The 10,627-nt window shown below is 49.4% G+C and overlaps 1 protein-coding gene across 8 annotated transcripts in view; it reads left to right on the forward strand.

Annotated features, from left to right (window-relative positions):
- Positions 1–7,768, forward strand: part of Wscd1 (WSC domain containing 1) — a 149,029-nt gene extending 141,261 nt beyond the window's left edge. For all 8 annotated transcript variants that reach the window (XM_070001717.1, XM_070001711.1, XM_070001713.1 and 5 more), the window contains exons 8-9: positions 576–776; positions 2,615–7,768. In XM_070001717.1, the coding sequence (XP_069857818.1) occupies positions 576–776; positions 2,615–2,967 (554 nt within the window). In that variant the 3' untranslated portion in view covers positions 2,968–7,768. The remainder of the gene's footprint in view (positions 1–575; positions 777–2,614) is intronic.
- The last annotated feature ends 2,859 nt before the right edge of the window (positions 7,769–10,627 follow it).

Below are 10,627 nucleotides of genomic sequence, written 5' to 3' on the forward strand. Positions count from 1 at the left end.
TCAGGACCAGGCTCCAATGCGTGGATGAAGCAAGACCCTGACCATGAGAGGCAGTGCAAACTGCAGGCCTCATAAGGACCCATAGAGGCCTGCTTCCCTGGTGCGGTACAAAATGGAGGAAGTCATAGACCCTCTCTGAGCCTCAGTCTCTTCATCTGGCTGGGTTAACTCGCACGTTTATGATCTGTATGAAATTATCTCTGTGAAAACCTCAAAATACATGAATTCATCTCCATTCTGGCCAGGCTCTTTGCTTCTTGACGCTCGAAGTCTCTGGGAGAAGTGCCTGGGCTCTCTTGCAGGCCTACCATTCCTCACACTGTTGCATGCCCTCATCTCACTTGCCCTGGGACAGAGACCACTCCTGTAGAGATCTCTCTTGACCTCTTTTCTCCTCTCCTGGACCATCCACAGGTCTTCCCAGTGCCCTCCCTGGGTGCTCCTCGACACCCCATTACCAGCTTTGCCTCGGGGTACAGGTCAGCATCAGATCCCTACTGCTGCTGTGGCAGTGGGGGTGTCCACGTGGGAGCAGGGTGCCTTCCTCCACAGGATCCCTCCTTTCTCCTGGGCAGGTTTCAAAGGTGAGAAAGATCACTGGCGGAGCCGGCGCACGATCTGTGTGAAAACCCACGAGAGCGGCCGGAGGGAGATTGAGATGTTCGACTCGGCCATCCTGCTTATCCGGAACCCCTACAGGTCCCTGGTGGCTGAATTCAACAGGAAGTGTGCAGGCCACCTGGGCTATGCACCTGACCACAACTGGAAGAGCAAAGGTAAGTGGGGGCCAGCCCAGCAGCGACTCAAAAGTGGTGCCAGAAGGCCTGATGCATGATCAGAGCCTCACATACTTTCCTGCCCAGGCTGGCTTTGACCCTTGATCCTCACATCTCAGACTCCTGAGTAGCTAGGATTCCAGATGGGAACCACTAGTGCCCAGCAGAACATAGCCTGCACCTTCCCTCCATCTATAGGACTGGGGTCCATCTCAATAAAATGACACCAGTGCCTACACCTCAAGGGGCATCTGGAACCATGAGAGAAGGGCTGTACCTACTCTATGCCCAAAACACCAGTGCCCTCTTGCCCTACCCTGGCTGACTCCCCAGTGTGTCCTGCAGTGAATTTCCATCTACTCTGCTTTCTGATGAGCTCAGGGAACATGGTAGCCAAAGCTTGACCAGAGGTCCTGAGGGACAGGTGACAGGGCTAAGTCTCAAACCCTGCCTCTTAGGTAGCTCAGGCTGTCACAGAAAAATATCAGGTGGGGTAGCAGAAGCAATCAAAGCTGGAAGTTCAAGGTCTAAGGCTTGCCTGCTGAGTCGTGTCTGGTGAAGGCTCTTCTTCTGGCATGCAGATAGCCACCTCTCACTGTGTCCTCTCATGACAGAAATCACAGCTCTCTGGCATCTCTTCTTTCAAGGACACTAACCCCAACACAAGGGCCCCATCCTTACAACGTCATCTAACCCTAGTTACCTACCCAAGGCGTCATCTCAGAATAGTACCGTACTGGGGACTGGGACTTCTCTACACAAATGTGCACCAGGCTGCAAAAATTCAGACCACAGCATCCACATTTTCTGTTTCTGGATCTTGTTCCCCACAGTAGCCTTAAGCATGGAGTCCATGGACCCACAGGGCTTGAGGTCCTACTGTGTGCTTGGGTGGGTGGTGCTAGAGTCCCTTCACTTGAGTCAGTACAGTCTAACTTGAGAAATGGATAATAGAGGTTCAGGTCCAGTGGTAAGTAATGTCAGTTAAGTCAGAAATAAAGAGTAGTGGTGAAGTACTGCAAGGCCTTATGGCAGGAGGGTTTGCACCCTGTCTCCTTACAACAGCTGGGGCTGACTGGTGTCCTTGACTGGCTTCCAGCCCTCCTCTTTCTCCCTCACCTTCCACCTAGGCCAGTCCCCCACAATTGCTGGTTAGGGACTTAGGCAAGAGAACAGTCCCTGCAGTCAGGCAGGAACCTAGATCCCTCCTGTGTTTACTACAAGCCCTGTAACCCTAGACTAGTTGTGTCAATCTATAGAGTTTACTTTCCTCATGTGAGAAAACAGAATTGTCCTTTCCCTTAGGGCCATTGTGAAATTGAGAGCAGTCAATTCATGGTATTTGAGATATATCGATAACTCAGTTATGGAAACTTTTTGTGTGTGCAGGTACTGGGGCTTGAACTTAAAGCCTTGCTCTCTTGCTTGACTTGTTCACTCAAGGCTGGCTCTCTACCATGTGAGCCACAGCTCCACTTCTGGCTTTTTGATGATTAATTGTGACCTAAGAGTCTCATGTACTTTTCTGCCTGGGCTGGATTTGAACTTTGATCTTCAGATCCCAGCCTCCTGAATAGCTAAGGTTTCAAGTGTGAGCCACTGGGTGCCTGGCAATTCTAGAAACTCTTGAGATAGGATCTTGCTGGGTAGCTCAGGCTGACCTGGAATTCTCAATCCTCCTCTCTTCACCTCCAAAGCACTCTCACGCATGCCCACACCTGGGCAATGGAAGCAGAGAAGTTTAGCTACGTGCCTCTCCTAAGCAGGTCTGATGCAGGCTAGCAGGCCAGCATCCCAGACAGGCAACCCTGATGGCAGTCCTTCTCTCCCTGCCCCAGAATGGCCCGACTTCGTGAACACCTATGCCTCGTGGTGGTCCTCACACGTCCTGGAGTGGCTCAAGTATGGGAAGCGGTTACTGGTGGTTCACTACGAGGAGCTGCGGCGTAGCCTGGTGCCCACGCTGCGCGACATGGTGGCCTTCCTCAATGTCTCCGTGAGCGAGGAGCGGCTGCTCTGTGTGGAAAACAACAAGGAGGGCAGCTTCCGGCGGCGCGGCCGGCGCCCGCAGGACCCTGAGCCCTTCACCCCCGAGATGAAGGACTTGATCGATGGCTATATCCGGACGGTGGACCAGGCCCTGCGCGACTACAACTGGACTGGGCTGCCCCAGGAATACGTGCCCAGATGATGGCGCCTGGCCTGGGCCACCTGACCCTGCTGAAATCACAGTCATACCCCGGGGCTGCCCCTGCTCCATGCCCTGGGACCTTGTGGCTGCTTGTGCACAGTGTGCAAGGGGGGGCACGCTCACGCACGCACTGCCTCCACTGCAGGGAGACCTGGACGCCAAGCCTGTCTAGACAGAAACACGCCACAGGACAGATGGACGTGCATTCCTAGCCAGACACTCACACGCTCTCAAACACACTTAGGTATCACCCACACTCACAGTGCCCGTGTCCACGTGCCTAAGGCATCCACTCAGGGTGTGCCAGACACACTGAGCTTTGCACAGATGCACACACCACACAGGAGCCTGCTGCTCTGTGCTCCCAGAGGCTTCTCGTCTTTCTCGCACATGTGTGTCCACACTAGCCCTGGGCTGTGGAAACGGTGTCCAGCCACAGCACAGACTTGCTCGCCAGGGTCCTTGACTCTAGAATGTTGGGGAGGGGCTGGCATTTGTACGCTGAAGCAGTAAGGACCGTGGGGATGGAGGTGGGCTCACTCACTGTTGCCATTTTGCCATGTGGCCTGACCACAGGTATGACATCCCATAAATGTGTGTGCTGGGGACTCCCAGACACTACAAAAGCTGCATCCCTGCCTCTCTCCTCTGTGATGAGCAGTGTGGACTCTGCCCCCCTGCCTGGCCAGTATACGCCTCAGTACCCACAGCTCCAGATCTGTGCACAGCCCTGTCTCCCTTCCAGCTCTCCCTGCCTGGGTGATCCTCCAGTGAGCCCCTGGCCTGGCATCTTCTTCGGAAGAAGCTGGAGACACACAGCCTTCCCTTGATGCAAGGTGAAGGCTGGACTTCCATGGGACCCCAAGACCCTAGGGGATGCATACCAGTGGAGGGAAGTGCGTTGGGAGATGCTAGATGGCTGTGTCTTGGAAACCACTGATGCTACTTGTGCCACATGTGGACAAGCCCCTGCTCTCTGTTACCCCATACTGGGTGCTAAGGAGAGCATGCTGGGTAAAGTTGCAGTCTGACCTCTGGTGGCACAGCCTTCCCTGTCACTCTCTCTCTGTGGCTGCCATTGCACCTGCCATTTTTGCACATTCCCTTCATCAAGGAGAAGGGCCCTCCAACACTGCTGGCCCATCTTAGAAGAGTGGCTATCACAAGTGAATCTGTAGAAGCCATCTCAGGAGTGTGTGCTGGATGGCCTCGGGTATGGCCACTGTGCCCAGGGTATCGAAAGTGGCTCACTGCAGCTTCTGTGTAGTCTCAAGGGGTCTAAGAATGATCTCAGCAAAAGAGAAAAAGAGGGGATAGAGAACCACGCATGCAGAGCTTCAGAGACTGGGATGACTCTGGGTGCTTAGAACGATAGAGAGTGAAGTATGGGCATCCCCACATTTGTGGAATGGGAGTAAAGAGGGAGTGGTCGGGACATAGTCGGGCACAGGACACAGAAGAGAACGTCACTCTCCATGTGGCCCTCAGTGCCAGCCCAGCCGTGCTCGGCCAGCCTAAGGCCGGGAGAGTGGACGATGCTCATCAGGGAGACCTCCCTCTGCCAAACAGAGGGAACGGTTAGGGAGAGCAGAACATTGAAATACCCTAACCCTCAGCACTGGGGGCTGAAAGTCCCTTCCCCCAAGCACTGGTGGAGTGGGGGCACTGAAGAGCTGCTTTCTGGATCATCTCTGCCTCTGGGATCCTCCAAGTCCTTCCTTGAATGCTAGGTTGGTTTTGATCCTCCCTCTGTGTAATTCAGCTCGGCTGATGCTGGGAACACTCACATCTCAGGTGATGTTGATCAGCTCAAGGTAACTCCATAGTAGGATGAGACGGCCCCTGATGAGGCTGTGCCCCGCCCCCTTGCAGGTTGCAGATGAGAACCACCAGGAGTTACATCACCTTGGAGAGGAGCTGGGTCATTCCCACTTCACAGAACACACCTAGAGTCTCAAGGTAGTAGGCCTGGCATCCATCAGACTACTGGAGTAGAGGGAGACTGGCCTTTTCTGAGACCAGCCTCACAGCCCTTTTGCAGACCGTCCAGATGAGCTCCAGAAAAGACTTGAAGGCATGAGGCTGGAAAGGACAAAGGTTGGAGTAGGAACAACTAGCAACAACCAGACTTCTACAGCCAAGCCTGCCCATGGCGCTGCCCTTGAAATCTAGATTCTGGGGAGGGCTATAGGAGGACCAGAGGCCTCTTGTCCTATCAGCTCACATGGCCGTGTAGTTCACTGTTTTGGCTGCTGACCCAAAACAGCCTTCATCCCAGATCTGCCTCATTAGGGGGTGGGACATACCTGGAATCTGCCCGTCCTGTTTTGGAAAAGTCCAATGTGGTCGTGTCCTAGCTAGAGCTCACCACAGCTCTGACTTTCTCAGTAAAGAGGATACTGTCCTGTCCAGCCAAAGTGTAAAGACAGACCTCTCTGAGGAGAAGGCTCATGACAAATGCACCAGTGGCTGCGCAGAACAAAACAGCAGAGCCCAGAGTGTCTACTGATCACAGTTTTAATAGCAAGACTGTGCAGTTCTACAGACCTGTGTTAAAACATGCAATTTTCATGGAGTTTATCTCCTATGGTGGATCAATTTGGAAAAACCAAAATATATAATTTTAAAAAACTAAAACACATTCTGATAATCCCACTGATGTGTAAATGAGAGAGAAGAATAGACAGGCTCCTAAACCCTAGGAAGAAAGCTGCTTAATTATGTGAGCATCTTATAATGAAGTCTCTTGCAGCTAAAATTAGATTTTTGAGTGCATGAATATGCAGTAATGTTTGCACATCAAAAATGCAGTGTTTCCTCTTAAAAATAGCACGAGCTCATTGGTTCTGTGGGAGCCCTAAGAGGAGGAGCAGAAGTGCTGGAGATCCTTGTGGCTGCACAAATCCTTGGGGTCCATATTGGTTTTTCTTTGACCTGGAACAGTGGAAGTATTTGAAATCTGATGCTTCCATGGAGGAGTTCATGGAGGGTTAAGGAGAAATCAATTGATCTGACCTCACATTGATCATCTCTCAATACAGGGTATGTTAGGCCGTGTGCATGCCCAGACTGAGTTGTGGGCTCAGCTCAGCCACCATCTTGGATAAGGCTTCTCCCTCTTCTCTCCATCACTCATCTATGCAATGAGCAGCATGGTGGGTGTCTGGTTACATCTTCAACACATGTTCTTCCATTTCCTTTCCCAGAGTCCCTCATTTTTGTTAGGGGTTCAAATAACCTGGCAGAGATGGCTCTTACAAGCTCTGGGAGTGAGTGGGACACTCCGTCTGGATTGTACGAACAGCACATTCCACCTCTCTGGCTTCCCTTCTGTGTGTGACCCTGCAAGCAAAGTCTGTGTGGTCAGAGCGAATGCTGAGACTCTCAGGGAGTGCTGGGTAACTCTTAGAATCACACTCACTGATGGGTGGGAAAGAGGAGGCCAGTGAGACTAGGACTGTGTAGTATTCACTCTCAGCAAGAGGCTGACACCGCCATGAAAGGGAGAGCTGAGAGGCAGAAGGAAATCAGGTACCAGGTGAAATGATTGAAGTGCAGGTTCAAGCCTTACCTAACAGTGGCCCTACCTCTGGACTTTTTTGATACACAAGCCAATAAAATCTCTTCATTGCTAATGTTGCATTGAGTTGGGTTTCTGTTACTTGCAGCTCAGAATGTTATACTAAAGGCTTCAGTGGACAAGCCTTTGGGCTCTGTTCTCTGCTTCTGTCCCTGGTGGAGATAAAGCTAAACGTTAGAGCCAGTCCTGGGGCTTGAACTCAGGGCTGGTGCTCTACTCTTCCACTTAACCTGTTGCTCCACTTTCAGCTTATTTTTTGATGGCTAATTAGAGTCACACAGTCTTTCCTACTTATTTTGGCCCCAGTCCTCAAACCTCAGCCTCTTGAGTAGCTACGGTCATAGATGAGCTATCGGCATCCAACTCCTTACAGATTTTTTTCCATTTGTTGATTTTTTTCCCCCTGGAGAGGGAAGAGTTGGTCAAGAATTTGGTGACTGTGCACTTATAAAAGGAGAGGAGATCTTGTAGGTGCCTCCTTCCTGGCTGTCCTATGTCTTATTGGCCCTGTTGATTCCCTTGGCCATATTTTGTCCCCCAATTCCAACAGAGCTCAGTAGGAAGCATCCATATGTCTGAGGCAGAACTATAAGCTATGATTAAGATGCCAGCCTCCTGCTTAACCTCCATTTAGTCTTTATCTTTTATTACCAGCTTCATCTGAGGTGCAGTCCAATGCCCCTCATCATTCTCAAGCATGGTTGTTTTATTATGTAGATTTGATTCTGGGAGTGAAATCATTGCTTGCTTAACGTGCCATCCTGAACACCAGATCCCCAGTGGTTAATGGATCACCAGGAGAACTAGTTCTTTGAGCTTAGCAGTCAGATCTCTGAGGCTGCTCTCTGGTGATCTAAGAACATCATACAAAATGCTGGGTTAGAGTGAGGAGACCTCGTCCTTCAGCTAGAAGTATTAATTACTCACTGTGATTGTGGCACATCACATTCTGCCTCCTAATCACAATTTCTTCATTTAACAAAGCTAGGAATTTAAATAAGAATTGTCTAAATCCGCAGGTAACTTTGGCATCCTAAATGTCCAGTCAACTCACCCTCTGATTCAAGCAAAGCCTGAGCTCTGTAACCTGCTCATGGTGCAGGCCCATGGGGTGTTGTCACTTTACAAAGATAGTTTCACAGTATTGCTCAGGCCTTCCCCTTGAATAGTGTCCTGACAATAATAAAATACCCTGAAAATAAATTTTGTTTATTCCTTCCATTCTTGGATTGTGTGTGTGTGTGTGTGTATGTGTTGTTTTTAATTCAATGAATAATTCTCTTTCAGTTTGGTTTAATTGCAAAGCTATACTTAGATACTTCTTTAGATTTCTGAGCTAATGGAGGCAGGGACAATATGGCATTTTGTATTTGTCTTTGTAATCTCAGCCACTGACCCTGGAACGGGTATACTGTAAAGTCTCCAGGAGATGTTAATAGAATGGAAGAAGGAGCCAGGTGCTGGTAGTTCACATAGACAATCCTAGTTACTTGGGAGGCTGAGACCTGCAGCACCAAGGCTAGGCATCCAGCAGAAAAATCTGAGTGATTCTATCTCCAAAATAAACAGCAAAAAAGCAGGACTAGGGATATGGCTCAAGTGGTAGAGCACCAGCCTAGCAAGCACATGGCACTGAAGTACTGCCAAAGAAAGGGGGAAGGAAGGAAAGAAGGAAGGGAGAAAGGTAAGGAGGGAAGAGAGGGAGGATAGGATGGAAGAAGGAAGGAAGGGAGGAGGAAGGAATAAAGGGAAGAAAGAAGGAAGGAAGGAAGGAAGGAAGGAAGGAAGGAAGGAAGGAAGGAAGGAAAGAAGAAAGGAAGGAAAGAAGAAAGGAAGAAAGACAGATGACAAATCATCTATTTTTTTTAAACTTTCCAAGAAAACAATGACATCCTTGGTCTTCCTATTTAGGAGATCTTGCTGAAGAAACTTGGATGGCTTTCGCCACCAGCTGTTTACTGAATAACTAAGAGTGAACTGAGCTATAGCTGTTCAGTACTGCATGTGTATGTAGTAAAAAACAAAAATGGCAGCCACCAAGTTCTTCTGGAGAACTGATCCAAGCTGTGGCACAGGTTCTGGGCTACCCATCTGTTCCCAGCTTGGAGAATAGAATACAAAATTCCAAGGTATCCATCAAAAATCCCTGTTTGTGAATGTTTACAGAAGGACTGTAATGGAATGCACACTTGGTCTCTTCATCAGAACTTTGGCTGAAGGCGGGCACTATTCTTATTTGCTTCAAGACAGGTTCGGGGAACAGTGCTTCCCCATTTCCAGCTCCACACCCAGAGCTTACCATTTCTTTTAATAATATCCTCCCTTCTATTTAAGCTACACTTTGCTGCACCAAGACCCCACCTACCCCAGGTTCAGTGCAGAATAAGTCCATGGAATGGACAAGGGTAAGAATGTGCTATCTGGCCATAGCTTTCCATCCTAAGAGCATTGTAAAGTTTCAAGCTTTGTTACCTCCTGCTAACAAATTAGTCCCCAAACTTTCCCATAGTTTAAAAGAAATATTAATATATTCAGAGTTTCTGTAGGTCAAGGACCTACATACAACATTGCTGGGTCATACAGTTTGGGAACTCTCACAGGCTGCAATCAAGAAGTTTTACTGGAAGGCTGAGTACCAGCAGCTGATGCCTGTAGTCCTAGCTACTCAAGAGGCTGAGATCTGAGGATTACGGTTCAGAGCCACCCTTGGCAGAAAAGGTTGTGAGGGTTGTGAGACTCTTATCTCCAATTAATCACCAGAAAACCAGAAGTGGAGCCGTGGCTCAAGTGATAGAGCACTAGAGCCTTGAACCCAAAAGCTCAGGGACAACAACCAGGCCTTAAGTTCAAACCCCAGGGCCAGCACACACACACACACACACACACACACACACACACACACACACACACACACACACACACACACACACACACACACACACACACACACACACACACACACACACACACCACAAAAGGAAGAAAGAAGAAGGAGGAGACGGAGAAGGAGAAAGAAGGAGAAAAAGAAGAAGGAAGTCATTGTGCTGGGCTGCAATCTTATTTGAAGACTCATCTTAGGAAGTCCACCTCCAAGCTCTAAGGCAGTTATAGGACACAGTTCCACATGACAATGGTTCTGAAGTCCTGAAGCACTGGGGCACGGGGGCCCTTGGCCTCTTCCCGGCTGTTGGTCAGTTCCTTGCCACCTAGACCTCTCCAGAAAATATCTCCTAACATGGCAGGCTTCCTCATCAAAATGAGCAAATGAGAAGAGTGAGCTAGAAGTGAGCGCAAGACAGAAGCCACAGTCTTTTGTAAACTAGTGTTGGAAGTATGGTATACCTTCTACCATATTGTGTTTCTTTGTAGCCAGGTACCCAGCTCCATCCATACTGGCAGGAGGCGGGGGTACTGCCCACGGTAAAGAAAGGCAGGGACCATGAGGAAATGAGGACCATGTTCATAGCTGCCTGTCTATGCCTATGAAAACCTCTCACACAGGAATCCCAGCCCTTCCTGCCGCAATGCATGTGGCCTCACCTCTGCGTAGTCTTCAGCATCCTCAGCAAAGCATCTGAACGTCTTCTGTTGGAATGAGGGATTCTTTCTTTCTATCCTTTCTTTCAATTATGGCCATCACTTTTGTGTGCTGGAAATGGGGCTTGAATTCAGGATTCTGGGCATTTTCCTTTAGCTTGTTTAAGACTGGAGCTCTAAGATGTGAGCCATAGCTCTATCTTTGGCTTTTTGGTGATTAGTTGGAAATAGGAATCTCACAGACTTTCCTGTTTGGTCTGGCTTCCAACCAAGATCCTCAGATCTCAGCCTTCTAGCAGCTAAGATCACAGGCATGAACCAAAGACACCCAGTGGAGCATCACTGTTTTTTATACCAACAAGAATGGACCTGATCTCCACATTCAGGCTGTCCGGGAACCAGCAAGGGAGGAAAACCCTAGCTAGACCTCCAGGTGAGCTAGCTATACCATGGGCCCACGCACGAAACCCATTTTTTAACATATTCCATTATTCCCTCTTAGACCAAGATCTCCCATGTTCCATGACCATATTAACCTCCATC

The sequence above is a fragment of the Dipodomys merriami genome, unplaced genomic scaffold, assembly GCF_024711535.1.
Source record: "Dipodomys merriami isolate MVZ:Mamm:240054 unplaced genomic scaffold, mDipMer1.0.p SCAF_59, whole genome shotgun sequence".
Lineage (NCBI taxonomy): Eukaryota > Metazoa > Chordata > Mammalia > Rodentia > Heteromyidae > Dipodomys > Dipodomys merriami.